The 18,681-nt window shown below is 40.1% G+C and overlaps 1 protein-coding gene across 2 annotated transcripts in view; it reads right to left on the reverse strand.

The window, feature by feature from the left end:
* The window catches only part of TP53BP1 (tumor protein p53 binding protein 1), an 86,646-nt gene that overhangs the window by 34,796 nt on the left and 33,169 nt on the right, over window positions 1–18,681 (reverse strand). The window contains exons 12-15 of one of the 2 annotated variants that reach the window (XM_010383797.1): window positions 13,026–14,352; window positions 5,614–5,733; window positions 4,637–4,840; window positions 877–934 (exon numbers count right to left, since the gene is read on the reverse strand). In XM_010383797.1, coding sequence (XP_010382099.1) covers window positions 877–934; window positions 4,637–4,840; window positions 5,614–5,733; window positions 13,026–14,352 — 1,709 coding nt within the window. Of the gene's footprint in view, window positions 1–876; window positions 935–4,636; window positions 4,841–5,015; window positions 5,122–5,613; window positions 5,734–13,025; window positions 14,353–18,681 lie in introns of those variants that run through there. The other variant, XM_030930733.1, reaches the window with a different exon arrangement.

Raw genomic sequence — 18,681 nt, forward strand, 5'->3', positions numbered from 1 at the left:
CCGAGATGGGCGGATCACAAGGTCAGGAGATCGAGACCATCCTGGCTAACACGGTGAAACCCCGTCTCTACTAAAAAATACAAAAATCTAGCCGGGCGAGGTGGCGGGCACCTGTAGTCCCAGCTACTCCGGAGGCTGAGGCAGGAGAATGGCGGGAACCCGGGAGGCGGAGCTTGCAGTGAGCTGAGATCCGGCCACTGCACTCCAGCCCCGGCGACAGAGCGAGACTCCGTCTCAAAAAAAAAAAAAAAAAAAAAAAGAATTATTGCCTATATTTCACCAATTGCTGTTAGTGTTTTCATGCTTGATGACATGCCAGACACAAATGAAACAAATGTACTCTCACAGCCACCAGATGGCAAAGCTTACCAACCAAAACCTCAGTATGGGGTCATACTCGTCCTCAAAGCATTACAACATTCATGACAAAGCAAAAATAACAGCTCAACATAGTAGTTAATTTGGCAGGCAGAAGAGAAAATGACCTGAGGCTGCAGCTGAGTATGCGATTGCAGAAAGAACAAGGTCTGTAGCTATCTCGTTAATCCTTCTTTCTCTCATCAATTGGAACAACAATCCTGAGATTGTGGAGACTATTGTCTCAGCAACAGAAAAAAGTGAGGAGAGGAACTCTCACATGAACAAAAGAAAAGATATTTCAATTATCTTAGTTCTAGGTGTAGAAAAAAGCTTCACTGTTACTTAAAAAAGTATTAATTAAAAAGTCTATGATCCCTTCAAAACATTGCTAAAACCTTTATGGAAGAGGCTCATTTTAACGTTCTTATTTTAACTTTTTCCCTTTGTTGATAAACCATCTACCCTCATTAACAGTAGCTGCGTATTAAACTCTAAACAGCATCCAGCTTTGGTTACCTGGCAACAGACTCAGCAACAGCAGTAGATCCATTTTTTCTTTCACCAGTTGCAGGCTCTGAATAAAAAAAAAAAAACCAAGGAGAGAAACGAAAGAGAAACAGAATTTAGTTAGCATCACACCTAAAACCTTCACTCTGCTCTACTAGTATTCGCAACAAATAACAAAAAGAAATAAAAATAAGTAAAACTAGTAGGTGTAAACAAACAAACATTTCTTGTAATTTTGTTTGTTTATTTTTTTGAGACAGTCTCGCTCTATCGCCCAAGCTGGAGTGCAATGGCATGATCTCAGTTCACTGCAACCTCCGCCTGTTGGGTTCAAGAGATTCTGCTGCCTTAGCCTCCCGAGTAGCTGGGATTACAGGTGCCCACCACCATGCCCGGCTAATTTTTATATTTTTAGTAGAGATGGAGTTTCACCATCTTGACCAGGCTGGTCTCAAACTCTTGACCTCACGTGATCCACCCGCCTCGGCCTCCCAAAGTGCTGGGATTACAGACATGAGCCACCACGCCTAGCCAGCAGTAACGTTCTTAAATGAAAGTTAAACTTCTGAATCCCAATTCACCTCTGCCCATATAAGAAGTTAAAAAATGATGTAATAATACAAAATTAAAAACCAAAAAAATTTTTTTAATTTATATATTAAAAACAAAAATGAAAGAACTTAATAAACTATGTAGAAAATATTTTAGGTTGATGAACTAATTTTAAATAGTTTTTAGAGCACCCACAAATAGAAGGTACCCAAGTTCTTCCCAAAGTGCTTTAGGACAGATACTTGAAAAATAAAGGGTGGCCAGGCACGGTGGCTCATGCATGTAATCCCAATACTTTGAGAGGCCAAGGCAGGAGGATTGCTTGAGTCCAGGAGTTCAACACCAGGCTGGCTAACATGGCAAAATCCCACCTCTATAATAAATACAAAAATTAACCAGACATGGGTGGTGGCATGCTTATAGTCCCAGCTACTCAGGGGGCTGAGGTGGGAGGGTCGCTTGAGCCTGGGAGATGGAGGTTGCAGTGAGCCGAGATCACCCCACTGCACTCCAGCCTGGGTGACAGAGAGAAGCCCTGTCTCAAAAAAAAAAAAAAAAAAAAAGAAACGAAAGGGACATTTCAAGAATATGCAGCAACAAATTAAAGGTCATACTGAAAAGAATCCCACATTCTTACAACAACGTCACTAATTTCAAGGGATTAACATGTGTTCATTTAAAATTTATACCAGCCTTAGAGAAAACAACCCTTAAATGTTTTTAAAATATTTATAAAATATTCATGACCCAACATAATCTAAACAGTCATCGGGGAGGCAGCTGAAGTTCAGTTGGAGCCCTGGCTCTAAAATAGAAATCTGGCTCACACCCTGGCTACTGCACTTAATAGTCCAACCTAGGAGTAAACTACTTTGTCATTTTGAGTCTCAGTTTCCTCCTCTGTAAGATAAAAACACAACAAACCTCGAAAGTTTGTTGTGAGGATGAAATGATGTAAGTAACACTGAATATAGTCCTTGATACTATGCTCCTGGTATTAGGAAAGGTAGTAAAATTTACTGATAACAATCATCCTTAACACTTAGCTAGTTATAATTTCAGATCCAAAGGTAAAGTAAGATTTAAGGCTATCAATACTCTCTCTTTACAAACCCTTTTTAAAATTTTTATTTTTTTTGAGATGAGATCTCACTATGTTGCCCAGGCTGGTCTTGTACTGCTGGGTTTAAGCATACCTCCCACTTCAGCCTCTGGCATTGCTGGGATTATAGGAATGCACCAACCACCATGCCTGGCAATAAGCTCTTATTTATTCCAGAGATGATGATAGTAAGAATGGAACCATGTAATACTTTAACTCAGTCTACTGAGTTGCTAAGATTCAAATCAGTAAGTACCACAACATTTAAGATTTGGAATCAGACTTCCTGGATTTGTGTCCAGGCTACTCCATCTACTAGCTGTGTCTAGCAAAGGTGCTCAACCGTCCTGTGCCTCAGTTTCCTCATCTGTAAAAGGAGGATAATAGGATCTAGTTCATAGGCTTGTTATAAGATTTAATGAGCTATACATATGAAGTGCCTGGCATACAGTAAGAGCTAAAAATGTATTAGCTAAAATTACCTTTCTCTGGTCTCAGGGAAGAAGAAGTCCTGTTTATCCAACCTATTCTGTGTAGTCTTCAATAGCCTCCCTTCCCAACTTCTTCAGGGCCTTAATCAACTGTTTCCCCCAATTCCCTTGTCTTTAATCTATGCCTCCCTCTTTTGGGTCCTTCCTTAACCCATTTATGCTGGAGGTTGCAAATTTTTTTTGGTGAAAAATCAGACTTTGGTGATGACACTGAGCAGTAAGATATAAATAACTCCCACAAGCTTAGCGTTCCAATAGTGGAACATTAGGCATAAGTGGGTTAAAATCTATAAACCTGCTCAGGCCTCTCCTAGCCTAAAAATAACAAATCTTCTCTCAACCCTGCATTTCCCTCTAACTCACCATATTTTCTCTTCTTCTCTCACATAAACTTCTCAAAAGCAGACAGTACATGTGCAGCCTCATCTCCTCTTCCTCATCCTTCCTCAATTACTTTCAGTATAGCTCCCACCCCAACTGCTATACTGAAATGGCTCTTGCTAGAGTCACCAAATGGATCCTAATTCCCAAAGTTAAAGTTTATTTTCAGACACATCTTACTAAACTTGCTCCTGTGCCTGACATTATCTTCTTGTAATTCTCCTCTCCATAGGATTCCATGGCTTCATACACCCTCCTAGTTCTCCTTCTCTCTGAACGTTCCTTTATAATCTCATTTATGAGATTTCTTCCTCTTCTAATCCTCCTTAAACAGCTTTTACAAACTACCTGAAATGAAAAAATTATAAGCCTCAGAGTTAGGTCTGACTCAAATTCCAACTCTACCTAGCACCAATTATTGTGACCTTAGACATGGAACTTAAAAACCTCTCTTACTCTGTTTTCTCATCAATAAAATGAAAATGCAGATACCTACTTGGGAGTACTATTATGGAAATGAGATGATACAGTATATGTGAAGAGTCGTTCTCTTTTTTCCTCCCCCTTACTTCCATATTCACCTGGAGCCATGGTTCTGCCTACTCACCCCTCAAATTCATCCTTCATCTCCAGTCACACTACCAATGACCTCACTTGCTGGTTAAAGACTGGGTAGAATTTACCAGGCAGGAGAACAGAATATAGAAAATGAAAGGAAAGGAACCATCATGCACAAAGGCACAAGGTTTTGAAAGACTCCGCTGACACTTCTTTTAAAGGCAAATCTGATCACATTACTCCCTTGCCTAAAATTCTTCGGCTTCTCAGCATGATGTAAAAAGCCTTTCAGCATCTGGTCCCTACTTTGCATCCCTCCCTTGTATCTTCTCTTTATTCTAGCCCTACCAAACAACTTCTAATTCATGTGAGAAAGCATCAACATTAATCTGCAATGTGAATCCACAGTCCTAAAGTTTTCTACCCTATTCTGAAGTCTTTCTGAATAGGGAAACCAATTACATAGAAACAGACTTAATAGAAACAAGCTATAACATGGAGATTATAAAAGAGTATCTTTAGCAACATGACAGGCTGACCAAAAGCAAAGAATTAAATCTACGGGTGTAAGACTTTACAAATACATTTATAAATATAAAAGTTTCAATTATTATAACTAGATTATAATCAATACTCCCCATATGATCTGCAGTTACTAATTACCCAAGATTAACATAAAACTTACTTTCCAGGTTGAACTGCAAAGACTCTTCACTCGCCTCAGTCTCAGGACTAACCAGCTTCATTCTTAGACATAATTTATCATCCATGTCTGGGGCAGCCCCAGAATCCCCTTTTTCACTCCCAAGTATGGGATCATGGGTCTCCACCATGCTTTCAGACATGACATCACTGGCTGCTATGGTGCTTTCTGGATAGTTGCTAATACCTGAAAGAAGGGAGGCAGGGAGGAAGAAAAAAAGAACACTAAAATACAAACACAAAAAACAGCAATTCAAGGTCATCAATTTGCCTGTTTGGCTCCACAGCTCTGCAGGATTGAAGGAGGTTCCTAGGATAGATTCCTGTCATAAGTATCAACAACTACGAACTAGTATTGACACCTGGTCTTAAGAGGAGCAACAGGATTCAGTTCCACTTCTGCATCTGGACAAAGGATGCTGCATGAGCCCTCAGCCAACCCACATCTGCCAGCATCAGGCATAGGTAGCAGGAGACTCCAGACGGCATGATTGTTACCTCCCAGCACTGACTAGAGAAAACAAATAGGTTAATGTAGAAGACTACTGGCTGCCTCAGGGAAGGAGGATCTAAGTTTTCTTGCCCTGTCAAGCAGCAGACTGATTAATTAGCCAAGGTATTGAATAAATAGTACTTCTACCCTACTTCCTGTTACTTCCTTATAAGACAGCTTTATCACTACTTAGCAGTCAGATTCTACTGCTTTGCAAGTAATAAGAGAAAATCCTTTTAAGTATTCTCTTTCTTTCTTATTTCCCTCCACCCTTTCTTTCCTTCCTCTCTTTACCCCTTATCTCCTAGTAGTAAAATCACAGAACCAGATTTCATAACCCTATTCTCCCTAAAACAAAAATCAACCTTACCAGCCAGGCCCAACTCCTCAGATCTAAAGTATCACTTGTGTAAAAAATGGTATCTCAGAAATTCTGCCTTAAACATCATTACTTTTTATTAACTCACCAATAGGAGTACTGTGTCTCTTGGGCTCCAATTTTAGGTGCCCAATAAGAGGTGGGGTTGCACCAGTCAATGGTGGGATGATATCACCTTCTTTAGGCAAAGTGAAATGAAATGGGGTTTCTGGAAAAAAAAAAAGAAAAAAGAAAGAAAAAATGATTTAAAAAAAAAAACAGAAGTATAAAATAAGCAAAAATAATGAGACCTGCAAGAAATATTTCAATTACTCTTTTCCTTTGCTCCCAAATTCTGTCTCATTCCCACCACCCTCACCAGGCCTCCTGACCAGCTCCCTTCTATTGTCTCTGCTCTCTTCACAGTCAACAACTATAGTACTGACACAAAGTAGACAACTAGAGGACAGGCAAATAAGGAAAGCCCAAAGTCTGCAAGACCTGAGGAACCTGGAGTCAAAAGGAACACAAACATCTGAGCTCCAAGACAGTACATCAGGGGATATTCAGCAATACAAATTTGGACAGTTTCAAATCAGAACAACATAATTTTGTGCAATGCTAACCTAAGGAGTTTGTTTATAAGCCTTAATGGTCTGTAGGATTCTCCAAAGCAAAGTCAGAAATTAATACTTACAATGTACAATCTAATCAAAGAGATGACAGAGGATCTCACAGGTTAAAGGACTTCAAGATACTGACTGGTTCTACCATAGAAATCTAAGGGTTTCATGGTTCAGCAGTACTGACCAGCATTTGCTCTAGGCCTAAGTGTAATGTTCATACCTAAATCTCTGCACAACAGTAAATCCCTCATATATAAGCATCACCAGTGTACACATTTTAGTTATTAAATTATTATAAATAGAAAATATTTGTCAAGACATAAAGCTACTTTCTACCTAGGTCTCAGTTTCAAATTTTTGCTAATCAGAACTAGAAAACTGTCAAAAAGTCACATTTTCTAAATTCCTAATTTATCTCTTTTAATAAAATGATACATTTGAGAGAAAGTAAGAATTGCGCCAGACTGCCCTCTTAAAACTAATGAAAATTTCTTCTTACTTTCGTGGGATGGCTCAAATTAACTATAATCTGGCATACTCAGACACTACTACTTATGAAAGTAGTTTGTTTCTTTCATCTTTTTCCACTCCTATCTTTAATAGCAAGCACCGTGATAACTTTTTCCTTTAAAACAAAACAAAACAAAAATCTCTTACATCTACATGTAAGAGAAAATGAATTAGTAATCTGAGGAGATAAAAAGAGAAAAAGAAATGGTCTTTAGAAATACTGGATTAAAGTACATATGCTCAGCTAAAGAAACTGTAAAGAGGGGCCAAGTACCATGGCTCACACCTGTAATCCCAGCACTTTGGGAGGCCAAGGCAGATGGATCACTTGAGGTCAGGAGTTCGAGACCAGCCTGGCCAAAATAAGGAAACCCCGTCTCCACTAAAAATACAAAAATTAGTTGGGCGTAGTGGCAGGTGCCTGTAATCCCAGTTACTCGGGAGGCTGAGGCAGGAGAATCGCTTGAACTTGGGAGGCAGAGGTTGCAGTAAGCCAAGATGGTGTCACCGCACTACAGCCTGGATGACAGAGTGAGACCCTGCCTCAAAACAAAAACAAAAACAAAAACAAAAAACCTGTAAACAGTATGAATGAAGAATCTCAACATTACATCTAACTGGCAAAGACATCCACCATAGTTACAGAAAAAAGAGAAATGGGTCAGGTAGATAAGCATTCATTCTGCGGTCGCCCCTTATAAAGCAAGTTGTTCTAATAAAGAACTTAGAAGAGATACAGAAACTTAAAAAACACCTTGCAAAGCCTCATACATTCCAGACTTCTGAAAATGTGCATGAAATCTTTAAGCAGACCTTTCTATGTGACATATTATATTATGCAAATACAATATGCAAGCATTAATTGCTGAAAATATATCCCTGTAACAAGGTTTCCTTTGCACAGTATTACATAAAACTTATGAAAAGTAATTTTAGCACCATTTATCTAACTGCATTACTATAACCTAATGGAAAATTGAGACTTTTACAGGCCCTAGGGACAGCACTGCCACTACTCTCCTCAGGTCTCCAATGCCTCATTCCTGGGTTATTACCATAGCCTATCAATCACTTCCTCCGCCTAAAGTCTCCCACTCTCCCTAATCCCCATTCTCTCTGCACACTGTAACCAAAGCAGCCTTCCTAGAAAACATGGCTTTGTTAGCTCCTGGTCAAAAAACTCCAAGGTTTTCACTAGAAAACAAATTCCTAACTCTACAGTCAACATTCAACTAACTAGTAGCTGCCTATATCTCCAGTTTTTCTTTAATTATTCACGTTCATAAAGCTTCTATTCAATGTACTCCAAACGTTTCCCATTTCTATGCTTTTGTTCCCTCATCTGGAAAACACCACTAATCTGCTCAAATTATTGCCAAATCCTTAAAACTACATTTGCTGGCATATTTTATCCTTTTAGATTTATGGAATTTTCCACATATTCCATTATTTCTCTAACATTTAGCATTTCTACATTATTTAAATTATCAAATCCCTTCTTGTTTTGCGGATAATCATGGGCTATCATGTTGTATGTCAGCATACCAAACAATGAAGAAGGATACAAATGAGGAAACAAAAGGAAACTCAATACTAATTTTGAAACCACCTGAGTGGGAGTATGTCCTTTAAGGACTTTAGAGAATAACTCCAAAGCAGTATTTTAAACTCTAAATGTTAAGAAGGTCTCTCCTAACTTTCTGTTACAGTTTTAAACCCATTTTTCTTCTTTGTTCTTAAAAGAACTGGTTACGTCTAAGAATTGATTAAAAGCCATCTAGTTAAAAATGTCATATATCAGGTGATATCATGCATGAACAGTCTACCCTAAAAGTCTGCCTCTGACATTAATAGCCAATTAAGATGGTGTTTTATCAAGTAAGCCAATAACGGTTATAACTAGAGCCAAAAACACATCTAGCTGCCCTGATCATTATTAACTATTACAGACTATTACTTATGGATTTAATTAAAGACTTACTGAACTCATTACAGTTTTTCACATCATCAACCCACCAAATATTTGTTCTGTGTTGAATAAGATTGGGTTTCCAAGCACCATCTTGCTTTTTTTCAGGTTTAAGAGGAACTCTCCATAGACAGATACTTGAAGAAGTTTCCAAACTGCTAACAGTGATAAGTTATCTATAAATGGAGACATTTAAAGTAATTCTCTCTCTCCCTCTCTGTACTCACTCTCTTTTCCTTCCAACTCCCTCTCCCCACACCCTCCCCATTCACAATCTCTACTTTGTATTGTTTGAATGTTTTTCAAAATTAGGCACGTATTATTTATGTATTTATTTATTTACTTATTTATTTGAGACAGGGTCTCACTCTGTCGCGCAGGCTAAAGTGCAGGGGTGCAATCTCAGCTCACTGCAACCTCCGCCTCCCGGGTTCAAGTGATTCTCATGCCTCAGTCTCCTGAGTAGCTGGAATTACATGTGCACACCACCATGCCTGGCCAAGCATCTATCTTTTTAAAAAATCAATAAATCTATTAACAACAAAAAAGTGCTCTTCTTAGTAGATGAACAAATGCAAAACTCTCCCAATTCATACCTTTCATTCTGTCTTTTCAGACTGAAGAACCATTACTTTTTAGACTACTATCATTTAAATTTGGCCAGGCCCAGTGGCTCATACCTGTAATCCCAGCACTTCGCGAGGCCAAGGCAGGTGGATTACTTGAGGCCAGGAGTTCGAGACCAGCCTGGCCAACATGGCAAAATCCTGTCTCTACTAAAAATACAAAAATTAGCCAGGCATGGTGGCACATGCCTGTAATTCCAGCTACTCAGGCGGCTGAGGCACAAGAATCATTTGAACCCGGGAGGCAGAGGTTGCAGTGAGCCGAGATCATGTCACTGCACTCCAGACTGGGCGACAGAGCAAGACTCTGTTTCAAAAAAATAAAAATAAAAATAAAGTTAGTCTCTCAACGTTTAGCAACTAAACAACTATATTTTTAAGTATAAAATAATATTTTTCTGTTCTTTTTGCAATGCTCTTCTGAATGATTTATACAATTCTCTAAGTTAAAAACTATTATTCTTGGTTGAGCACGGTGGCTCACACCTGTAATCCTGGCACTCTGGGAGGCCAAGGTGGGTAGATTGCCTGAATCCAAGAATTTGAGATCAGCCTGGGCAACATGGCAAAACCCTGTCTCTACAAAAAATTAGCCAAGCATGCTGGTACACGCCTGTAGTCCCAGCTTCTTGGGGTGGGGGGCTGAGGTGAGAGGATCACTTGAGCCTGGGAGGTCAAGGCTGTAGTGAGCACTGATGGTGCCACTGCACTCCAGCCTGGGCGACAGAGTGAGATACTGGCTCAAAAACAAAAACAAAAAAAGACAAAAAGCTATTATTCTCCCTTCGTGTTCTAATTTATAGTTAAAATTATTTTTATTTCCTTAACTTCTCCTCATAAATACTATTTTCCAACCACTGTCTTCATTGCTTTTTGTTTGTCCAAGAACTAAAATCATGAAATAAACACAAAATCACTAGCATTTTCAATAATCTGGATAGTAATAGTATTAATAAAATAATAAGTTTTACTATGGCAAAAAAAGCTGACTCTGCCAATTAACAATGTAAACAAGAATTCATGAAGGATACTATTAAAATAATAGAATATCTCAATGCTTTAGAAGCTTCTTTTGCATATAATTTAAAAGTACTCCGAAATAACTACATTAAAACAGTCAACGAGACCTGATATTTTGTTGGCACAGGTCATTAGCAGTATTTAAACGTAATACAATTACAAAAATACTCTATTACAGAATTTTAGATTATTCACTTTATTCTTCACAACAGCTCTTCAGAATCAAATAAACTGTATTAAGTCTTAGTTTTACAGGAAGAAAAAGCACAGCCAGGATCAGGAGACCTAGTTCTAGTCCCACCTCTATCATTAACTAGCCAAAAGACGTTAAAAAGAGACTAAATCCAATAACCCCTCATTTCCTTTTCAGCTCTAACATTTCTTATTCTCAAGATTTTAAAAAGTGCTAAATATAAAAGCTAATAAATAGGGACAATTTTTTTTTTGAGGCGGAGTCTCGCTCTGTCACCTAGGCTGGAATGCAGCAGTGCAATCTTGGCTTCTCGTGCCTCAGCCTCCAGAGTAGCTGGGATTACAGGCACCCATCATCATTCCAGGCTAATTTTTGTATTTTTAGTAGAGATGGGGTTTCACCACGTTGGCAAGAGAAGTACTAACCCTGTCTGTACTAAAAGTACAAAAATTAGCTGGGCGTGGTAGCATGCACCTGCATGTTACTCAGGAGAATCGCTTGAACCTGGCAGGCAGAGGTTTCAGTGAGCCGAGATTGTGCCATTGCACTCCAGCCTGGCAACAGAGCAAGACTCCGTCTCAAAAACAAAAAAAAAGGGACCGTTTTAGGCAAACCAAAAAATATGGTCACTATCATATATAAACTTGCCAAATACTGTTTTTTCATTTCATACTAGAAACTTGTTTTCTTAAGTTTGTATCTTGTTCTTACTTTGTTTTTGGAGCTTGTTTTGATTTTACATTATATTAACTCTTTTTTTTTTTGAGACAGAGTTTCACTCTGTTGCCCAGGCTAGAATGCAGTGGCTCAATCTCAGCTCACTGCAAGCTCCGCCTCCCAGGTTCACGCCATTCTCCTGCCTCAGCCTCCCGAGTAGCTGGGACTACAGGTACCCGCCACAACACCCGGCTAATTTTTTGTATTTTTAGTAGAGACAGGGTTTCACCGTGTTAGCCAGGATGGTCTCGATCTCCTGACCTCGTGATCCGCCCACCTGGGCTTCCCAAAGTGCTGGGATTATAGGCGTGAGCCACTGTACCTGGCCCTTTTTTTGTTTGTTTGTTTGAGACAGAGTTTGCTCTTGTTGCCCAGGCTGGATGGAGTGCAATGGCGCGATCTCGGCTCATTGCAACCTGCACCTCCCGGGTTCAAGTGATTCTCCTGTCTCAGCCTCCCGAGTAGCTGGGATTACAGGTGCCTGCCAACACATCTGGCTAATTTTGTGTTTTTAGTAAAGACAGGGTTTATCCAAGTTGGTCAGGCTAGTCTCAAACTTCCGACCTTAGGTGATCTGCCGGCCTCCGCCTCCCAAAGTGCTGGGATTATAGGCGTGAGCCACCACGCCTGGCCTACATTATACTAACTCTAAGGATTCACAAAGATTGAATTATTTTCAGCTAATGTCATACTCTACAATTATTTTATTTTATTTTTGGGAAACAGAGTCTCACTCTGCCACCCAGGTTCCAGCGCAGTGGCATGATCTCGGCTCACTGCAACCTCTGCCTCTCAGGTTCAAGCGATTCTCATGCCTCAGCCTCTCAAGTAGCTGGAACTACCGGTACACATGACACCACACCTGGCTAATTTTTTGTATTTTAGCAGAGATGGGTTTCACCATGTCACCCAAGATGGTCTCAAACTCCTGAGCTCAGGCAATCCGCCCACCTTGGCCTCCCAAAGCATTAGGATTACAGGCGTGAGCCACTGCACCCAGCCTACAAATACTTAGAAAGTAATCTATGTTTTCATGCTAAATTTCATAAAATAAAGAACAAGAACTAATACGTTTTCCAGTTTCAGGTTTAAGAGACTTGTATTTTTTGAACCAAGTTTAGAAACTTTACTTAATGCCCATCAAAAGGAAATAACTAATTAACAGGATACTCATCAACAGTTTTGAATGTGATTTGACCACATACAGTTAATCAAAAAAGATCCTTCTATTTCAAGGCAACTGTCAAAATCTATACACACAGAGCAAGGATACAATCTAAGTCAAAAAAAACAGATTGGCACAATTTCTAAATATTTTTTACCACGTAGTCCTAAGTTATAAAGCTGATAAACCTCAAATATCTCTAATTGCACAAATACTTATAGCTATTAAAAAAATACAATCCAGGCTGGGTGTGGTGGCTCATCCCTGTAATTTCAGCACTTTGGAAGGCCAAGGCAGGTGGATCACTTGAGTCAGGAGTTTGAGACTAGCCTGGCTAACATGATGAAACCCCATCTCTACTAAAAAGACACAAAAATTAGCCAGACAGTGGCATGCGTCTATAGTCCCAGCTACTTGGGAGACTGAGGCACGAGAAATCACTTGAACCCGGGAGATGGAGGTTGCAGGGAGCTGAGACCGCACCACTAGTGGTACTCTAGCCTGGGCAACAGAGTGGGACTCCATCTCAAAAAAAAAAAAAAAAGCAATCCAAAAAATTTAATTTCCCAATTATTATTGGTTGTTCATAAACATAAAGATAATGTTCACTCCTGACATAAGCATGCAGTTCTCGCCAACTTTCCATTCCAAATTATAATTTAGGTGGAGACAGAATAATCTACAATCACACTCACCACTAGAACTTTCACAGAAGCTTTGTGAGGCATGGGCAGAGGGCTTCCCCAGCTTCTGGGCCTCTGCACCTGAGCTTAGCTGCTTTGCATTAGCCATTTTTGAGTCTTCCGTTAATGAATTATTTGTTTTCTCCTGAGTTTGGGGCTGCTGCAACTCCTGGTCAAGTCTCAGAGGATCATCTGCTCTAACTAAAGGTAAGGGAGGCTGTGAAGAGTCTTCCTCTACAGGTTCTGTTTCTGCAGTCCCTGATTTCAGAACTCCTTCATATTCTACACTCTTTTCTTCCTTGGTATCTAATCTATTCTCAGCACATGGTTCTATTTCTGGAGCAACATCCTCCCATGACTGGGAATCTGAGCACTTCTCCACTCCCTCCAAAGGTTCACAAGAAACATCAACTCTGGGAGATGGCTCTTTCACATCTACAATGACAACACTGGAGTCCTCTGAAGTAGCTTCTTCCCAAGCTTCCTGATCCTTATGTTCCAATTCTTGGTCAAGTATCGCCAACTTTTGAGGGGAATCAATACTAATCACACTGGTTTCAACTTCCATAGCTTCTGAGCATTCTTTTTTGGGGATTTCCTTTTGAAGACACAACCCTTGGGACTGAGTTTCAGTCAGAGAAAGGTGCAATGGGACACTCTCCATATTTTCTTCTTTAAGTTCCTCTCCTTGACTTTCACAAGGTGTCTCAGGGATTTCTTCCACCTCAGACCCTGAAGACCCCTCCTCTGGATGGTGTTCTTTAATTTCCATAGCTTCCTCCTGATCTAACACACTGGAGAGTGCCTCAGATCGAGTAGCTGGTGAAGGAACTGCCTGACTCCCCGAATCACAAGTGAGATCAATACAAACATCTTCCGCTACCGTTTCTTCTCTGCCCTTGCAACCAGTGGCTAAAATACTAATGTCATCCCTGGTGTCTGTGTCATCTCCCTTTGTTTTGTCATCATTCTGACTCAGTTGTACTTCACCATCCTGTGCTGGATTCATCAAGATACTATCATTTTCAGCAGGAATAAATTTAGAATTGAGAACTGGAGACATGGATTTCGTATCCTCAATCTGTGTGTTTTCTCCATCTTCATCAATCCTGTGAGAACTCAAGCTCTCCATTTTTGGGGACTGACTATATTCACTTGTAGAAAGCATCAACTTGCAAGAATCCCCTGTCAAAGATAGCCCAAGATCCTCAGGGGAATTCTTTGGTTCAATCTCTGAAGTTTTAGAACATTCAACTGTCAAAGATGAACTATGCAAATCTCCATCTTTCTTCCCATCGTTTGATTGTTCTTCCAGACTTGGGGAGGGAATAAAAATGTCCTAAGGAAGAATAAAAAGAGACAAATCGTAATTTGTACATGATCATACACCTTTTATATCTAATCCCTGGATTCACATAAAATTTCTAAATCAAGTCAAATTTCTAAATCAAATTTTTAAATTCATATAAAATTTCTACATCAAATTTAAGAATTAAAGAACTCTAGGATAGCCAAGAGCAGTGGCACATGCTCCAGCCCATTTCAGTTCTCACAAAGTGGCAATACATACTCATTTTACTTCACGATTTCAAAATATGCTAGCATTCAACATGGTGAAACCCCGTCTCTACTAAAAATACAAAAAATCAGCTAGGTGTGGTGGCGGGCACCTGTAATCCCAGCTACTTGGGAGGTTGAGGCAGGAGAATCACTTGAACCTGGGAGGCGGAGGTTGCAGTAAGACAAGATTGCACCACTGCACTCCAGCCAGGGTGAGAGAATGAGATTCCATCTCAAAAAAAAAAAAAAAAAAAAAGCTAGCATTCATAAAGCAGATATTAAAATCCAGTGGCCAGGTACAGTAGCTCACGCCTATTATCCCAGCATTTTGGGAGGCTGAGGCAGGTAGATCCTGAGGTCAGGAGTTCGAGACCAGCCTGGCCAACATGGTGAAACCGTGTCTCTACCAAAAATACAAGAGTTAGCCTGGTGGGGTGGTGCATGGCTGTAATCCCCCGCTACTCAAGAAACTGAGGCAGGAGAATAGCTTGAACCAGGAAGGCAGAGGTTGCAGTAAGCCAAGATCATGTCATTGCACTCCAGTCTGGATGACAGAGCAAGACTCCATCTCAAAAAATAATAATAATAATAATAATTAATACATAAAATAAAATCCAAAGGTTACAATATCAATAGTCAACAGAGAAATACAAATTAAAATCACAATGAAATGCCACTACATGCAACAAAAGCAACTAACATAGGCCAGGCGTGGTGGCTCACACCTGTAATCCCAGTAATTTGGAAGGCCAAGGCGGGTGGATCACCTGACGTCAGGAGTTCAAGACCAGCCTGGCCAACATGGTGAAACCCCATCTCTACTAAAAATACAAAAATTAGCCAGGCGTGGTGGCGAGCACCTGTAGTCCCAGCTACTCGCAAGGCTGAGGCAGGAGAATCACTTGAACCCAGGAGGCAGAAGTTGCACTGAGCTGAGATCGTGACATTGCACTCTAGCCTAGGCAATAGAGCAAAACTCTGTCTCAAAAAAAAAAAAAAAAAAAAAAAAAAAAAGCAAACTAACGTTAAAATAGTTCACAAAATAGCCAGGCATCATGGCTCAGCCAGGTGTGGTGGCTCACGCCTATAATCCCAGCACTTTGGGAGGTTGAGGTGGGAAAACTGCTTGAGTCCAGGAGTTCAAGACCAGCCTGAGCAACATGGCTAGACCCCACATCTACAGAAACTTTAAAAATTAGCCAGGCATGGTATTGTGCCCCTACAGTCCCAGCTACTTGGGAGGCTGAGGCAGAAGGATCACTTGAGCCACAGAAGTCCAGGCTGCAGTGAGCTATGATTGTGCCACTGCACACTAGCCTGGGTGACAGAGAAAGGCTCTGTCTCAAAAAAAGAGGAAAAAAAAAAGGGCTCACAAAACCAAGGATTAGCAACCATGGTGAAAAACTGCAACTCTCGTACATTGCTGCTGGGAATGCAAAATGTTACACTCACTTTGGAAAAACAGTATGGCAGTATCTTAGAAACACTCATTACTATATAACCTAGGCATTCTATTTGTAGGCATTTACCTAAGAAAAATAAAAATATGTGCCCACAGAAAAGATGGGCATCCAACTGATCATAGAACTATTATTCATAAGATGTGCATGTTGGCCAGGCGCAGTGGCTCACATTTGTATTCTCAACACATTGGGAGGCCAAGGCAGGCAGATCTCTTGAGGCCAGGAGTTCGAGGCCAGCCTGGCCAACATGGTGAAACCCTGTCCCTACTAAAAATATAAAAATTAGCTGGGCATAGTGGTGCACACCTATGATCCCAGCTACCCAGAGGCTGAGGCACAAGAATTGCTTGAACCCAGGAGGCAGAGGTTGCAGTGAGGCAAAATTACGCCACTACACTCCAGCCTAGGCGACACAGCAAGATTCTGTCTCCAAAAAAAAGATGTGCAAAAGATCATAGGATTATTATTCATAAATTCATGGGGAATTATTCATATATTCACTCATATAATGGTCATATATTAATTATAATTGACTAGATTATTCAAAATAACCAAAAACTAGAACCAAATGTCCTATCAATTGGTGAATGAACAAACAAATTGTGGATACACATATTATGGAACACTATCCAACAATATAAATGCAATAAAATACGAACATGTATAATACAAGCAAATCTCAAAAATATGCTAAGTAAAAGAGCTCAAAAATAAAAGACCATACACACTTCCTGATTCCAATTACATGAAATTCTTTTTCTTTTTTTTTTTTAAAGACAAGGCTTCACTCTGTCGCCCAGGCTCTGGAGTACAGTGGTGAGATCATAGCTCACTGCAGCCTCAATTTCCTGGGCTCAAGCAATCTCCCACCTCAGCCTCCCAAGTAGCTGGAAATACAGGTGGGCGCCACAACACCCAGGTAATTTTAAAAATGTCTTTTAGAAATGGGATCTTGCTATATTGCCCAGACTTGAAACTACTGAAATACCAAAACTATACTGACAGAAAACTGATGTGTGATTGCCTAGGGCAGGAGAAGGGAGTATGTTGGGCAGCAGGGAGATCAACCACAAAAGGTTATAAGGAAACTTTTTAGGGTGAGGGAACTGTTCTCTACTTTGATGGTGGTGATGGTTACACAGCTGTACACATTTGCCAAAATTCATCAAAACATACACGTAAAAATGACAATTTTATGTAACTAATACTTCAATATTTTTAAAGAGACATTAACATAAAACTTAGCTGCTTTTACATAAGAATTTACATTTAGTGTGTAATTTTGCCTAATGTAAATGATGTAAAACTCCAGACATAGGGCATTCATTTCCTATGTTTTGTTTTGTTTTGAGACAAGGTCTTGCTCTGTCACCCAGACTGGAGTGCAGTGGCTTAATAACAGCTCATTGCAGCCTTGACGTCTTGAACTCAATTGATCCTCCCACCTCAGCCTCCCAAGCAGCTGGAACTACAAGTGTGCACCACCAAAGCAAGGTAATTTTTATATTTTTTGTGGAGAGGGTCTCGTTTTGTTGCCCAAGCTTGTTTCAAAATCCTGGGCTCGAGCAATCTGCCCACCTTAGCCTCCCAAACTGCTAGGATTACAGGCATGAGCCACCACACCCAAGCTTTTTTTCCTATGATTTTTAAGGGAATGAGGAATCAAATGGGTAGTCAAGCATTCTGTATACTCCATAACTTCTGGTATTTCAATGTCTGGTATTTTTGTTTATCCTATCAGATTGTAACAATGATCATAAGTTTGAATCTATTCATATACTCTCAGATATGACTGAGTATAAACCGGTTCAAGCCAGGTGCAGTGGCTCTAACTTATAATCCTAACACTTTGGAAGGCCGAGGCAGAAGGATTACGTGAGCCCAGGAGTTTGAGATAAGCCTGCACAACAAAGTGAGACCCTGTCTATACCAAAAAAAAAAAACATTAGCACACGTCTGTAGTCACAGCTACTTGGGAGCCTGGATGGTCAAGGCTGCAGTGAGCAGTGATTGTGCCACTGCACTCCAGCCTGCACAACAGAATGAGACCCTGTCTCAAAAGGGAAAAAAAAAAAAGGTTCAACATTTCTGAATGGAAATTTAGCAAAACACAACAGCCCTAAAATCCTATACGCCATAATCCAATAATTCCATTTCTGGGAAATTAATCAATGAAAGCACACTAATATTTAGCTACAAAATGGTTCACTGCTATATTATTATTTAGAATAGGAAACAATATGAAATACCATAAATGGTTACAAATAGGAATTTTATTTTCTTTATTTTTTTTTTTTTGAGACAGGGTCTTGTTTGCTGCCCAGGCTGGAGTGCAGTAGTGCGATCATGGCTCACTGCAGTCTTGACCTCCTAGGCTCAAGCGATTCTCTTACCTCAGCCTCCCGAGTAGCTGGGAATACAAGCACACACCACCACACCTAATTTTTTAGATTTTTTTGTAGAGACGAGATTTTGCCATGTTACCCAGGCTGATCCTGAACTCCTAGGTTCAAGCAATCTGCCCGCCTCAAACTCCCAGAGTGCTGGAATTACGGGCATGAGCTACCTCGTCCGGCCAAGATAATAATTTTTAAATTGTGATCTATCACATGATAGAATGTTTTGTGGTCTACATAAAAGTACAC

The sequence above is a fragment of the Rhinopithecus roxellana genome, chromosome 5 (genome assembly GCF_007565055.1).
Source record: "Rhinopithecus roxellana isolate Shanxi Qingling chromosome 5, ASM756505v1, whole genome shotgun sequence".
In the NCBI taxonomy this organism is placed as follows: domain Eukaryota; kingdom Metazoa; phylum Chordata; class Mammalia; order Primates; family Cercopithecidae; genus Rhinopithecus; species Rhinopithecus roxellana.